The sequence below is a fragment of the Pan troglodytes genome, chromosome 15, assembly GCF_028858775.2.
Source record: "Pan troglodytes isolate AG18354 chromosome 15, NHGRI_mPanTro3-v2.0_pri, whole genome shotgun sequence".
Taxonomy (NCBI): domain Eukaryota; kingdom Metazoa; phylum Chordata; class Mammalia; order Primates; family Hominidae; genus Pan; species Pan troglodytes.
This window is the reverse complement of record NC_072413.2, coordinates 69,077,565-69,093,584: the sequence shown is the minus strand read 5'-3', so window position 1 is coordinate 69,093,584 and position 16,020 is coordinate 69,077,565. Positions and strand designations below refer to the sequence as shown.

The 16,020-nt window shown below is 37.8% G+C and overlaps 1 protein-coding gene across 10 annotated transcripts in view; it reads right to left on the bottom strand.

Moving 5' to 3' along the window:
- Positions 1-294: 294 nt before the first annotated feature.
- PCNX1 (pecanex 1) overlaps positions 295-16,020 on the bottom strand; it is a 202,490-nt gene continuing 186,764 nt past the window's right edge. For all 10 annotated transcript variants that reach the window (XM_016926278.4, XM_016926280.4, XM_016926282.4 and 7 more), the window contains 6 exons: positions 8,235-8,465; positions 6,785-7,059; positions 5,015-5,220; positions 1,402-1,844; positions 857-997; positions 295-654 (listed from right to left, as the gene is read on the bottom strand). In XM_016926278.4, coding sequence (XP_016781767.1) covers positions 514-654; positions 857-997; positions 1,402-1,844; positions 5,015-5,220; positions 6,785-7,059; positions 8,235-8,465 — 1,437 coding nt within the window. In that variant the 3' untranslated portion in view covers positions 295-513. The remainder of the gene's footprint in view (positions 655-856; positions 998-1,401; positions 1,845-5,014; positions 5,221-6,784; positions 7,060-8,234; positions 8,466-16,020) is intronic.

Sequence of the window (16,020 nt, the reverse complement as noted above, 5' to 3'; positions counted from 1 at the left end):
TAAATCTATGTCTGTTCATAGTCTCTTTCACTGTACATTAAACTTTTATACTGCTATAAGTCAAAAGGAACATTTCTACACTGGTCTGTTCTTAAAAATCAAGGTAAATGAATTTCATGTTCTATGACAAAACATGGCAATTATTTTTGGCAAAGAAATTAGAAAAATATGAGATCATAGTTTAGAAATGAAGAGTTTGTTGATTTAAAGCATAGGCAATGCATAGGAAAAAGTTTTTTTAAGGATGTATTTTAACAGAACTTTATCCTTCATGCAAAATGTTTTCTCGGCAGCTAACTTAAAAAAATATTTCAGCTTTATTTGGGGATGGAGACAGTGACAGGAGTCAGGGTGAAGGGCAAAGGAGAGGTGCTTAACCAAGCTCATTCTATTTTCAGTCGCTCCCACATAGGATCAAAGTGATACCTGCAGGCATCTTCTGCTCGTTCCTCTCTTTTTCCAATGCCTTGGAATTGAGAGGGAAAAAGAAATGTCTTTATAATAAACACTGGCTCACACTTCAGCCCCAAGTTCTAGTACCCCAGTTTCAATTACAGTCACATATTTATCATCAATCTGGACCAGAAGCACTGCCTTGTCGATGTGGGATCTAGTACCTGGATCTCTGCTGCAAGGCACCCATCGGTGAATCACCTAATGATTCAGAATAAAACAAGAAGTTAGCACTGGAGACCTGGAATATACTCACAAACTCTTACCCCTACCTAGGATTAGTAGTAGCAATTTTGTCTGAAAATTATACGTTTAAGTATAAATCAGCTAGAACCATGCATCCAAGTGAGGCGGACTTCAAAAAAGGCAGAGCCCCAGACCGCCAGCTTATAAAAGAACTTACATGGCCTTCCATGCCCTCCTGCGGACTCCAGTCTTTCCAGCTATTTCTCCCAGCTTTTAACCGGATTCCTTCATCAGGCCACTGTAGCTCTTTCCTTTTAGACAGGTTGATCCCTTCCAGAATTTGACTGGGATCCACAATCTACATGGTAAATAAAAACATTTCCAATTCATTTTTTTCTTGATGATGAAAAATTATGTAATCTCAAACAAAATGCTTTTCACAGAGAGGAATTACTTTTTAAATTCCTATAATGGAATAAAAAAAAATCTTAAGAACTACATCTTGAATTCTTTTCAGCCCTCTGGTAGACCTCACTGCAATGTCCATGAGACAGTGGCTGAACAAGGAACATATATCACCATCACAAAAACTGTTTGCTTTCAGTTTTTAAGTTTGAAGAAATTTTTCCCCAACATTCAAAAATATTCTAGTCCTGAGACTAAGATAAGGTGTGTATTCACAACAGTCCTTCATTCAACAAATAAGAAATAAAAACAAATAAGTAACAAAAACAGCACCAGACCACCTCTGGGCTTACTTACTTGGACTCTGTAAATCACTTCTGCCTTTCTGGAGTGTGAATTGTTGGCAGGACTTAAGGTGTTGCCTGGCTGTGCATCAGTGGCACTGCTCTGACCTCCCTCTGTCGCAAGAAAGCCCACGAGAGTGTGATGTTTGCAGGCTGGGATGCTTTGGCTGGAGCTGCTGGAGGAAGGCAGGCCGTGCTGCACACAGGCCAGGCCGCTCTGACCTGAGGGTTCCATTTGGTTCACCATCGACAGTCGGGATTGGATGGATGATGGCAAGTTTCGAAGCGATATCTGACTAGTAGAAGAGCGCCGACAAGGCACAAACCCAGTGGTGGACATCCGGAGGGATGAATGCCGGCTGCTATAGCAGTAGGAAGACTGGCTGGCTACTGAGGCCCGGGCAGGAGACTGTCTGACCAGGCCCGACTGCACAGAGTGAGAGCTGTGGCTAGTGCCTAGGAGGAGAAACAGCAGCACTCACTCAAAGTAGAATGACTCAGACACAATACTTCTGTTTTGCAGTTTCTAAGACTTTTTCCCCTAAGCAATTAATTGGTGAACTGACAGAACTTAATGTTTATGCCTAAAACTTTTAAAGTTAAGAAAAAGAAATACGTATCTGAGATCTGTTTTCTTTTGTGGTTTTTGTAATATATTTTTTATTTGCTAAAGTTTTTTAAAGTTCAAATTCTGTGGCATATGAAAGACATAATTAATAATTAAATATTTTACAGCAAATATCAGGACTTAAGGTTGGGATAAATCCTAAAATATGTTTCACAGAAGTATTTTAAAATAACAAGAATACTTCCATAATATATCAGAAATGAAATATCTCACGGAAATGAGACAGTCAGAAGGATTTACTAAGAAACACTGCATGATCTCACTTGTGGAATCTGAAAACCCCGAACTCACAGAAGCAGAGAGTAGAATGGTGGTTGCCAGGGGCTGGGGAAGAGGAGGTGTTCGTCAAAGGGTACAAAGTTCCACTGAGTCAAGAGGAACAAGCTCTGGAGGTCTACTGTACAGCCTGGGGACTAGAGTTAATAATAATGTGTTGTATGCTTAAAAATTGTTGAGTAGCTCTAAAACATTCTTATCACAAAGAAGTATATGAGGTGATGGATAGGTTAACTAGCTTAATTTAATCATTTCACAATATATTCACATATCAAAACATGATGTTGTATACAATAAATATATATAATTTTTGCCAGTTAAAAAGAAATATTTATTAAGGCCCTACTATGTGGCAAGCTCTATAACTACTATTTCTCAAAGTATAGTATTACTGCCCTTTCAACTTCTACCAAGGAAAAGCTACACTGTCTATAGAGAGACAGTGAATACCACGCTGTAATTTTCATATACATTTGGGGATCACTACTAAATCGGAATGATCAGTGGCACTGAAAAGCAGGTTCTTCTGCATCCTTTTTCAAGTGGCTTGATATGATTCTTCAGACTTGTCTTTTTCTTGACTCATAAGAGTAATGTAAAATTAATTACATTGAAAACATAGCTACATGTACTTTTTACCTAAAAATAAAAAGAGCTAATCAAGGTAAGAACAAAAAGTACATTTAAAGACCACTGAAAGTTTTAGGTTTTCACCTAAATAAAAAATATTTAATTATTCATTATGTCTTTCATATGCCACAGAATTTGAACTTTAAAAAACTTTAGCAAATAAAAAAAAAATTACAAAAACCACAAAAGAAAACAGATCTCAGATACGTATTTCTGAACATCCAAAATGTTGATCTATCAGGTCTCTTCACTTGAATCCCATTGAAAATATATATATTTAAATTTAATAAATGTCTTTACATTTAAGTAAATGTCTTAGAACTTTATCTGATTCATGTGAAGCAGTCAGGGGGGCAGTTGGGGAGAGGATCAACTTCTTCATATGGCTGGATCAACTGCCCAGCCGTATGGAGACAGTTGAGACCTGATTCCTTCTGCACACCAGGTGGATTGTAGATCTCATGTCAAAGGGAAATTAATAAAAGCATACTTTGAGGTCCTAGGGACAGGGAAAATTTTCTTAATTAGGACATAAAAAGTACTAATGATAAAATAAATGAATAGTAAGTTGTTCTCACTAAAACTAAGGACTTCTCATCAGAAGAAGGCAAGTAACTCTTCACAGTAAGAGAATGAAAAGACAAGGGACAGAATGGGAAAAGATATTTGTGGTACAGAAAACTGAAAGAGCTCAAATCCAGAATATAAAACACAAATCAGTAAGAAAAAGATAACCAAATAGAAAAATAGGCAAAAGATGTAACTAGGCACTTTAGAAAGAGGAGCTGCTGATAAATTCATTAAAAACTTCCATTCTTACGTATCAGAGTAATGCAAATTAAAAGAATAAAATTAAAGACCACCCCTTCTCCTGCACCCCCTGGAGCAAGCAAGGAGCAGAGGCAGGAACTGACAATCTTCAAAACTGGGAAGGTTGATAGGACTGGTGAGAGTACCAACTGGTTTAAAAAAAAAAAAAAAAACCTTTCTGGAAAGATTTTTGGCATTATATATCAAGAGTCTTATTCTCATAAGCTTTGGCCTAGTGATTTCATTTTTAAAGTCTCTAACCTATGAAAATAATAAATGATTATAAAGACTCATATACAAAGACTATTACAACATTATGTTAGAAGAAAAACCAAGTAATTGTCCAACAGGGGAGAAGTTAATTATAATAGTTAAATATTGTTAGCCTTTAAAAATTATATTTTCAGCTGGGCGTGGTGGCTCACGCCTGTAATCTCAGCACTTTGGGAGGCCAAGGTGGGCGGATCACAAGGTCAGGAGATCGAGACCATTCTGGCTAACGTGGCTGAAACCTCGTCTCTACGAAAAATACAAAAAAAAAATTAGTTGGGCGTCGTGGCATGCACCTGTAGTCCCAGCTACTCGGGAGGCTGAGGTAGGAGAATGGTGTGAACCCAGGAGGCAGAGCTTGCAGTGAGCCGAGATGGCACCACTGCACTCCAGCCTGAGCAACAGAGTGAGACTCTGTCTCAAAAAATTAAAAATAATAAAAAAAATAAAAATTATATTTTCAAATAATCCTTAATATATTAAAATGTTTATGTTGAATTATCAAGTTTTAAAAGTATATATACAAATATATAAAATATATATTTATGTATATAAAATAATATGAACAAATGGAATAATGTACAACTTGGAATAAAAAAAATTATATTTCTGGGCTGGGTGTGGTGGCTCACGCCTGTAATCCCAGCACTTTGGGAGGCCGAGACGGGCAGATCTATGAGGTCAGGAGATCGAGAACATCCTGGCTAACATGGTGAAACCCTGTCTCTACTAAAAACGCAAAAAAATAGCTGGGCGTGGTGGCAGGGGCCTTAGTCCCAGCTACTCGGGAGGCTGAGGCAGAAGAATGGCATGAACCCGGGAGGCGGAGCTTGCAGTGAGCCGAGATTGTGCCACTGCACTCCAGCCAGAGCAAGACTCCATCTCAAAAAAAAAAAAAATTCTATTTCTGAATTTCCAAGTGGACCACATGTAATCCTCTTTATACACATATACTAACCAGCCTCTATGGCTAAGAAGCTAACATTAGACATGTAACTTTGTTTCACATTACCTAGTGTTGGAGGATAAGATGTGACAGGTGGGTGGAGTCCAGTTCCTGATCCCTGCCCAGGATTTCCAATGCTTCCCTGGGTCACGTTGCTGTGGGGATTGTTGGCAGTTGTTGCATTGTTACCAGTGCAGGAAGTCCCACCTCCAGTATCAGAATCTTCAATATTGCCACCACTGTTACATCCAGCTCCGCAACCTTTCCTAAGCCTAGGAACAAATACCAGAGTAGGAAGCATTATTCCAAGATCACTTCAAAATGGGTATTTTATTCTTTTTCCAGCTATTCTGAACTGCAAATGCTACTAATGTTCACCTTTTAAAGTCTTTATGGTGCAATCAATATTAGGAACAAAAAAACTCATTACGTTTTCAAAGAGTGGCTTAAGAACTATACCCGTCATATTCACTGCCTCAAATCTTTCATATGCTCTATTATCTGTCCTGCACCATAATAAAGAACTGTATATAACTCAGTTGTACCATTAAGATCACAGCTGGAAATGGAATTTTTTTTTTTTTTGAGACGGAGTCTCGCTGTCACCAGGCTGGAGTGCAGTGGCGCAATCTCGGCTCACTGCAACCTCCACCTCCAAGTTCAAACGATTTTCCTGCCTCAGCCTCCTGAGTAGCTGGGACTACAGGCGCCCACTACCATGTCCAGCTAATTTTGTATTTTTAGTAGAGACGAGGTTTCATCATGTTAGCCAGGATGGTCTCGATCTCTTGACCTTATGATCTGCCCGCCTCAGCTTCCCAAAGTGCTGGGATTACCCAGTGTGAGCCACAGCGCCGGGCCTGGAAGCAGAATTCTTACCAGTGCCAATGTCTGTTCAGTGACTCTGAAGTATGTAACCCCTGAAAACCTAATTTATTTATACTGTTAATATAGTGTACTTGAAGAGAGGTGCTGAAATCATTTTTCCTATTTTTAAAAAATGGAGAGTGACTAAGCAAACGAGGACAATTGGGCACTCTATGCCATTTTTCTTAGGGGGAAAGAATCTCTTTAAGGTAATTCCAGCATATTAGATCTTTTTTGGAAAGAAAATTTCTTTGAACACTCCCCTGACTTATATTGTGCCTTCTGTTTGGGCGGAGATTGAACATTTGAGAGTTTGCTGCTTTAATTGCCAGATTTGGTTTTCTTAAGCTATATTTAAGAATCTGAACAACCCTTATGTTCTGCAATATTTCTTCATCATCCAAACTATGATGTTCCTACACCAGACATAATTTACTAGACAAAAGACAGAGAAAAAAAATCATGTGAATATTTGAAAACACTGTAGATTTCAGATCTGAGTGAGAATGTATTGTTAAAAAGGCAGTAGTATCTCTGCATTGCCATTAAGTTTCAATGTGTACAGAGTGCTCCCCCTAGTGTTGGAACAGAATGGTAAACTAGAAAAAGTAATCAACTTGCATGTTATGTTTTTCTCTTAACTTCCCGTTTGTACAGAACAAATATCCAAATATTCTAATAGTGGTAATATACAATAGAAAGTTAAAAAAATTAAACAAAGGGAATTTTCCAAGATTCTACCAAGTAATGGAGCAATGGTTCTTAACCACAGTTATACATCAGATTTATCTAATAAGATTTTGAAGATAAGAATGCTCAGATTCTACTTCTTGAAGTTCAGAAATAATGGGTTCATATTGTACCATGGCACCTGTAATTTTTTCTACAAGCTTCCCAGGTGATGCACACTGCCTAGATTAAGAGGGTCAGCAATACACCAGCACTAAATAATATAACCCCTTGGCTCACCTGTGCCAGGTTGACACTATGAAGTTCCTGATATTTCCCAAGCTGATAGGACCCCCAAGAATGTCTTTAAGCTGTTCGTGGCTGTCAGAGTAAGAAGTTGTCAGGGGTGAGACAAAGATTGGGTAGCCAATAGGTTGATCACAAGATGAGTTTATCATGTTTCTCAGGGCTTGCTTTGCATTTTGGATGCTACCTCTCTCTGGGTTACGGTTACGTAGAAAAACAAGCTCCTGCTGTTGCCCTGCCCAAAGACCTCGGACACATTCCTTATTCACCTGAAAACCAGAACACAAGGGAATTAGGTTAAGGGGCCAAGAATAAAATTCACAGAAACAGAAGAGCAGAAATGGGAGGAATACAAAAGATATTATGATAACCAGTTGTGAAAGCAGGGAACAAATATAAGGAGGTCACATTTAAATAGGAGGTAGCCAATTTCCCTTTGTCATTAGCAGGTTGCTAAATAATAAGTATCTACACAGCTCTTTCTTCATGCTCTGTATTTAAAGTATCAAGTAAAATAAAGTCAATTTAGTTTTTTAACTTGGCAAAGCACTGATAAATAAGACTATAGATATCTTTTATAGAAATGAGAGATAAATATTTACGGTTGAAAGAATGTTTATGACATTTGTGGGTCGATTAATGTGAATTTAAAAAATAACTATAAACTATCAGAATAAAATTTCAGAAATTAAGCCTCTTAAAGCACTGAGATGTTTAAAAAAACAAACAAGCAAAAGTTAGAATGAACTATTTAACTTCTGATCTTTATTAAGTACATGGTATGCTATCATTTTGCAACCTAAGAATCATATTATATTAGCAATATGGTGCTGACTTTTTAAAAAGAGATGCTGCCCAAATTGCATATATAAAATATATAAGACCTGCCATTTAATGGATAAAAGACTGTCAAAACTGAAATAACCAAAAATTTTAAGGCTTTATGGCACATGAGAAACTTTCAGAGGACAGAATAAAGTACTAAAAAAAAATAAGTAAAATTAAGTGCTCATAAACAAGAAAGACAAATGTAATATGGTCATCACATTTTTTTTCTGTGAAAAAACTTTCAATTACTTTTTAAAAGTTTACATCAAGGCTGGGCGTGGTGGCTCACACCTGTAATTGTACAGCTTTGGGAGGCTGAGTCGGGTGGATCACTTGAGGCCAGGAGTGTGAGACCAGCCTGGGCAACATTGCAAAACCCTGTCTCTACAAAAAACACAAAAATTAGCCGGACATGGTGGTGCATGTCTGTAGTCCCAGCTTCTTGATAGGCTGAGGTGGAGCAAAGGCAGGTCGAGAGCCTGCAGTAAGCCCATGATCATGCCACTGTATTCCAGCCTGGGCCCAAAGTAAGACTCTGTCTCAAAAAAAAAAAATTTTTAGATCAAGTTATTCAACTTCTATGTTTTGGACACAAATAAATACCTCAAACACTTACTTTAATGACCCTGAAGCTCAGGTAGCGTCTGTTGAGCATGATGATTTTATATTCATTGGTGCCATCATCCATGACATGCCGCAGAGCAAGCAAGGAGGGAGAGTTGGCAAGTACTGCACTCCGCCATGCAGGGTCCCCTTCATGGGCTATTACGAGGTTCTTCTCATGAGATACTATGGCTTCATAGAGCACAGTAGGGTCATCATATTCATCTGGAGAAGTAAAATGATCCTAAATACAAAAATAATATATAAATTTTTAAAGGAAAATAAGAGAACTGATAACTTCTACAGTTACTAAGTGAAAGTTCTTAAAAACTGGTTTATCATGAATATTTCAACACATGTTAATATTATTAGAGATAAATTATAGATTCTCAGTCATAACCGGGTTAGGAAGTAGCTCATTACTGCTATACTATTTTTGTAAATTCCTCAATCCAACCCTCTCCTCTAAGTTCTAGATGAATAAACATCATTTCTGGTTTTTATGTGTTTTGTTTTTCTCTTTCAAGTTGGTTTTTCGTATCTTTATTCATGTTTTTTTTTCTGTTGAAGGATTATGTCACTATTAGGTAAGGAAGGCTAAAACTATATAAAAGGTCTCTATATTGTGTTTCTTCTTAACTAGATACTTTTCACATAAAGTCATATCTCTAAAATGGGTTCTAATATACCACTTTATCCTGCCTCTCACCTAGTTAAGATACAGCTCAAAGCTAGAAGCTCTGAGCACAGATTTGGGGTCCTAGTCCTAGAGAAGTTGGTAAAGTTTTCTCTGAAAAGTATCTTGGTCTTAATAACTACTTATTCATTTGATAGTTATTCGGTGTCTACCATGTACAAGACTGTCTGGCAGGCAGCATGGATAAAACAAAGAAGATATGAAATGTATCTCCCTATTACAAACCTACACATTAACAGGGACAGGACATATACTGAAATAACTGTAACACAAATCTGCGGTTTTGAAATGGTATATTAAAGAAATGTAAATATGATAGGCTGCTTTCATATTTATAGTTGGGAGGTTGACAAATTTCTGTATCCCGGTAAAGTAATCCATTTGCACTCAAGTCAACTGACCAGAATTTGTGCTATGTGAAAGGAGAAGAGGGAGAGTAAGAAGGAATATCCTTAAGGATAGAGCCTGTTAGCTGGGGGGTTGAGATATGTGAGATAATACTGTATACATAAATAATGCTTCATAATGTAAAATGTTCTACATTATTTCACTGGAATCTTACAACAATCTTGTCAAGTAGGTTGAGTTGATAATACCTGCATTTTCCATGTTTAAAAACTGAAGCTTAAAGAGGCTTAATTGCTTCCTAAGTGTAGGAAGTTAGTAAATGCCAGGCAGAAGATTTTGGACCTCGAAGACTGGTATTCTGGAATAACTCAGTCAGACAAAATAAAGAAAAAAGAATAAAAGAAATGAGGAGAGTCTTTGAGGAATACGGGATTATGTAAAGCAACCAAACTTACCAATTAATGACATTCCTGAGAGAGGAGGTGGAAAAGTAAACAACCTGAAAAACATATTTGAGGGAATAACTCAAGAGCATTTCCCTAATCTTGCTAGAAAGGTGGACATCCAGATACAATAAATCTGAGAACAGCTGTGAGATACTATACAAAATGAACATCACCAGGCATACAGTCACCAGGGTGTCCAAGGTCAACACTAAAGAAAAATTCTTAAAGGCAGCTAGAGAAAAAGGTCAGATCACATAAAAAGGGAACCCCATCAGGTTAATAGTAAACTTCTCAGAAGAAACTTTATAAGCCAGAAGTGATTGGGGCCTGTTTTCAGCATTCTTAAAGAAATTCCAACCAAGAATTTCATATCCTGCCAAACTCAGCTTCATAAGTGAAAGAGAAATAAAATCTTTTCCAGACAAGCAAGTGCTAAGGAAGTTTGTTACCACTTAACCAGTCTTACGAGAGATCCTTAAGGGAGTTCTAAACATGGAAACAAAAAAATAATACCTGCTACCACAAAAACACACTTAAGAACACAGCCCACAGACCCTATAAAGCAACCATACAGTAGAACTACGAAGCAACCATTCATGATACATGATAGGACCTTCATGATAGGACCAACAACTTCATAATAGGACCAAAACCTCACATATCAATATTAACCTTGAATGTAAATGGTCTAAACACCCCACTTAAAAGACACAGAGTTGCAAGGTAGATTAAAAAAAAAAGATCCATTTGTCTGGTCTCTTCAAGAGACCCAACTCACATGCAATGACACTCATAGGTGCAAAGTAAAGGGCTGGAGAAAGATTTATCATGCAAACAAACAAAAAAGAGCAGGGGTCACTATTCCTATATCAGATAAAATAGACTTTAACAACAGTAAAAATGGAAACAAAAGGTCATTACCTAATGATAGAAAGTTCAATTTAACAAGAAGACATAACTGTCCTACATATATATGCACCCAACATTGGAGCACCCAGATTCATAAAACAAGGTTTTACTGGCCTACAAAAAGACTTAGCCACATAGTAATAGTAGGGGACTTCAATACCCCACTGGCAGTGTTAGATCACTGAGGCAAAAAACTAACAAAGAAACTCTGGACTTAAGTTTGACACTTGGCCAATTGGATCTAATAGACATCTACAGAATACTCCACCCATCAACCACAGACTATACATTATTTTTATCTGCACACAGAACATACCCTATGATTGACCACATGCCTGGCCATAAAGCAAGTTTCAATAAATTAAAAAATCAAAATAGGCCGGGCGTGGTGGCTCACGCCTGTAATCCCAGGACTTTGGGAAGCCAAGGCAGGCGGATCACGAGGTCAGGAGATCGAGACCATCCTGGCTAACACGGTGAAACCAAAAAAATTAGCCAGACGTGGTGGCGGGCGCCTGCAGTCCCAGCTAATCGGGAGGCTGAGGCAGGAGAATGGCGTGAAACCAGGAGGCCAAGCTTGCAGTGAGCCGAGATCACGCCACTGCACTCCAGCCTGGGCAACAAAGTGAGACTCCATCTCAAAAAAAAAAAAATAATCAAAATAATAGTAACCATACTCTTGGACCACAGTGGAATAAAAATGGAAATCAATACCAAGAAGATCTCTGAAAACCACACAATTACATGGGAATTAAACAACTTTCTTGTGAATGACTTTTGCGTAAAGAAATGAAGTTAAAGCAGAAATAAAAAAATTATTTGAAATAAATGAAAACAGAGATACAACATGCCAAAATCACCAGGATGCAGCATCTATGACAAACCCACAGCCCTCATACTGAATGGGGAAAAGCTGGAAGCATCCCCCTTGAGAACCAGAACAAAACAAGGATGTCCACTCTCACCACTCCTATTCAACACAGTACCAGAAATCCTAGCCACAGCAATCAGGCAGCGGGGAAAAAAAGGCATCCAAATCGGAAAAGAAGTCAAAGTATCTCTCTTTGCTGCTGATATGATTCTATACCTAGGGAACCCAGAAGACTCTGCCAAAAAGCTCCTGGAACTGATAAATGACTTCAAGTTTCAGCATACAAAATCAGCGTACTAAAATCAGTAGCATTTCTATTAACCAATAATATTCAAGCCGAAAACCAAATCAATAATGCAATCCCATCTACAATGTTCTCTCTCTCTCTCACACACACACACACACACACACGAATACATCTAACCAAGGAGGCCAAAGATCTCTACAAAGAGAACTACAAAACACTGCTGAAGGAAATCAGACATGACACAAATGGAAAAACATTCCATGCTTATGGACTGGATGAATCAATACTGTTAAAACAGCCATACTGCCCAAGGCAATCTACAGCTTCGATGCCATTCCTATCAAGCTACCAATGTATTTTTTCACAGAATTAGAAAAAACTCCTAAAATTTTATAGAAGCAAAAAAAGAGCCTGAACAGCCAAAACAATTATAAGTAAAAAGAACAAAGCCAGAGGAATCACATTACCTGACTTCAAATTATAAGGCTACAGTGACCAAAATAGCACGGTACTGGTAAAAGACAGACACACAGACCAATGGAACAGAATGAAGAACCCAGAAATAAAGCTGTACACCTACAGCCATCTGAGCTTCAACAAACTTGTCAAAAAATACGCAATGGAGAAAGGACTCCCTATTCAATAAATGGTGCTAGGGTAGCTGGCTAGCCATACGCAGAAGAATGAAACCAGACTCCTATCTTTCACCATATACAAATATTAACTCAAGATGGAATGGATTAAAGATTTAAATGTAAGACCTTAAAATATAAGAATCCTAGAAGAAAATCTAGGAAACACCATGTTGGACATCAGCCTTGGGAAATAATTTATGACTAAGTCCTAAAAGCAATTGCAACAAAACCAAAAACTGACAAGTGAGACCTAATTAAACTGAAGAGCTTCTACACAGGAAAAGAAGTTGTCAACAGAGTAAACTGACAACCTACAGGATGGGAGAAACTATTCACAAACTATGCATCCAACAAAGGTCTAGTACCCAGAATCTATAACTTAATTCAATAAGCAAAAAACAACCCCATTAAAAAGTGGGCAAAAGATAAGAACAGATGCTCCTCAAAATAAGACATACAAGGAGCAAACAAGTGTGAAAAAATGCTCAACAACACGAATCATCAAAGAAATCCAAATCAGAACCACCATCTCACACCAGTCAGAATTACTATTATTAAAAAGTCAAAAAACAAGAGATGCTGGCAAAGCTGAGGAGAAAAGGGAATGCTTATACACTGTTGAAATGCAAGTTAGTTCAGTCACTGTGGAAAGCAGTTGGAGATTTCTCAAAGAAACAGAACTACCATTTGACTTAGCAATCCCATTACTAGGTATAAATCCAAAAGAAAATAAATTGTTCTACCAAAAATACACATACATTCTTACGTTCATTGCAACACTATCCACAATAGCAAAGATGCAGAATCAATCTAGGTGCCCATCAATGGTAAATTGGATAAAGGAAATGAGGTACGTATACACCATGGAATACTACGCAGCCATAAAAAAGAGTTAAGTCACTTCCTTTTGCAGCAATATGGCTGTGGATAGAGGCCATTATCCTAAGCAAATTAGGATAATTCTTAGAAGGTTCCTCTCTTCTAGGAATTGCCTTTAGCTAATGGAGCTGCCTGGGTAGGAGATGCCGGTGCAGGGTGGGGAGGAGGGGGGAGGTACATCCTTCTCTGTATGGGGTGAGAAGTAAGGAAGTATATAGCATAACTTTTGGAGATATTGCTAACTCCACAGCTTCTTCTAGAACCCAGCTAAGGCTAGAATTCAGCTAAAACACATTTTACTGAGCTACTTCCCTTTTTCCATCCGCCTTCTAACACTTCTTTACAACATTTCTTGAGTGCAACCCTCAATTGATTAATTCACAAGAATCTTGGACTCTAACCTGTTTCTAGACCACTTGATCTAAGATAGCATTCATAATATACTGATAAGCAGTTCTTAACTTCTGTATATCATACACCAACTCTCCTAATTTTTCTTTTAAATACTGCGTTCACATTTTCCTATACAAGCAGAGAGCCAGATGCCATATGATGTGCTATCTTTTAGTAAATAGTTCTATTAGGAAAGGAATGCCATCTTTGTAGAGTAGTATTTTTACAATTACTTGAGTGAAAAATAAAAGTCCAGATACAAGCATAATAATTTATTTTTCTACCTTTTAATTTTTGAGACAGGATCTCACTTTGTCACCCAAGCTGGAGTGCAGTGGTGTGATTATAGCTCACTGCAACCTTGACCTCCTTTGCTCAAGCAATCCTCTCACCTTAGCCTCCTAAGTACAGGCACACGCCCCCATGCCCAGCTCATTTTTTTTTTCTTTTGAGACGGAGTCTAGCTCTGTCTCCAGGCTGGAGTTCAGTGGCGCAATCTCAGCTCACTGCAACCTCTGCCTCCCAAGTTCAAGCGATTCTCCTGCCTCAGCCTCCCAAGTAGCTGGGATTACAGGCACACACTGCCATGCCCAGCTAATTATTGTATTTTTAGTAGAGATCAGGTTTCACCTTGCTGGCCAGGATGGTCGCGATCTCCTGACCTCGTGATCCGCCCATCTCAGCCTCCCAAAGTGTTGGGATTATAGGCGTGAGCCACTGCACCCGGCCCATCTAATTTTCTAAAAAATTTTTTGTAGAGACAGGGTCTTGCTATGTTGCCCAGGGTGACCTCAAACACCCGAGCTCAAGCGATCCTCCTGCCTCAGCCTCCCAAAGTGCTGGGATTACAGGCACAAGCTACTACGCCTGGCCAATAATCATATTCTTAAGAAAATGAACAAAAAGCTGGAAATTATCAGGCATGCCCAAAGTGGAAAATGTTTCATCTTGTTTAAATATCTCTTTTCACTGGCTTTAAAATGGTTGAATAAATATGTAAAGTTCTACATACATTGAAAACTGTGAGGTGCCTCTGTATGTGGTGATTTGGAAAGATGTCCATGTCATATTAAATGAAAAAAAATAGCATGTTACAATTAATTCATATAGCAAAATTACATTTTTAAAAAGGAGCATATCACACATATAGATGAAAATGTATGTGCTTAGAAGAAATCACAAAAGAGATATCAAATTACTGGCAACGATTGGTTTTTGGGGATACTGTACAATAATGTGGAGTGATGGAAAGATGTTTATTATTGAGCAATGTTTAATTTTTAAGAATATTCAAGAGATGTTATCAGTTTTACTGGTAAAAGTTTTCAAAAGAATTTTAGAAATATACTTGAGATGTTACAAGCAGATGCACAGGATACACTATTTTTTTAGAACAATGAAACTCATTCATTAAATAAACATTTACAGTCCACTGTACCAAACAAGGAGAACATAAAAATTAATATGAAATTATTCCTTCCTCAAGGATATCACAGACTGTAAAATTTTCAGCACATATCATATGTAAACTCATTTGGATTTTGATTGGTTTATTTTAGTTCTAATAACTATGTAATCCTCAAAGAGTACTAATAAAGGAAAATAAATAAGGAGGAAAGATATTTTACAAAAGCAATTAAATAGAGGACCAGAAAGAGAACAGATGAAAAAAGCAATTTGCTTCATCTGAGTTTTGGTTAATCTTCTACAAAATTGGGATTAAAATAACTTTCTGGGTCGTGGTGATCTAATGCATATGAAAGTACTGTGTACATGTAGGACAATATGCAATAGTAAATACTGCACAGATCATAACAGTTTCTTATTGGGGTTTTTTTTAGAGACAAGGTCTTGGTCTGTCGCTCAGGCTGGAGTGCAGTGATGCAATCATAGCTCACTGTAACCTCAAACTCTTGGACTCAAATTATCTCCCGTCTCAGCTTCCCAAGTAGCTGGGACTAAAGGCATGCGATACCTTGCCTGGCTAATATTTCTGTTTCTTTTTCGCAGAGACGCAGTCCCACCATGTTGACCAGGCAGGTCTCAAACTCCTGGACTCTAGAGATCCTCCCACCTTGGCCTCCCAACGGTGCTGGGATTACAGGCGTGAGGCATCACGTCCAACATAACAGTTTTAATTACCAAAAAGTAAGCACATGTAATCCATAAGGTTGGAGGGGGTGGGGAAAGAACTATAAAGAAAAAAGTTCAAAAACACCTATGAAGTACTAAAAGTACATCATCAAAGACTATGTCTGAAAGGCAAAGGTTAATAGAAATTTTATATTTTCAGCTCTCTGGAAACAGAATCTTCTTAAAAGTCAAGTTTGAAATATGATTTACAACAAAATGCACCCATTTTAAGTGTACAGTT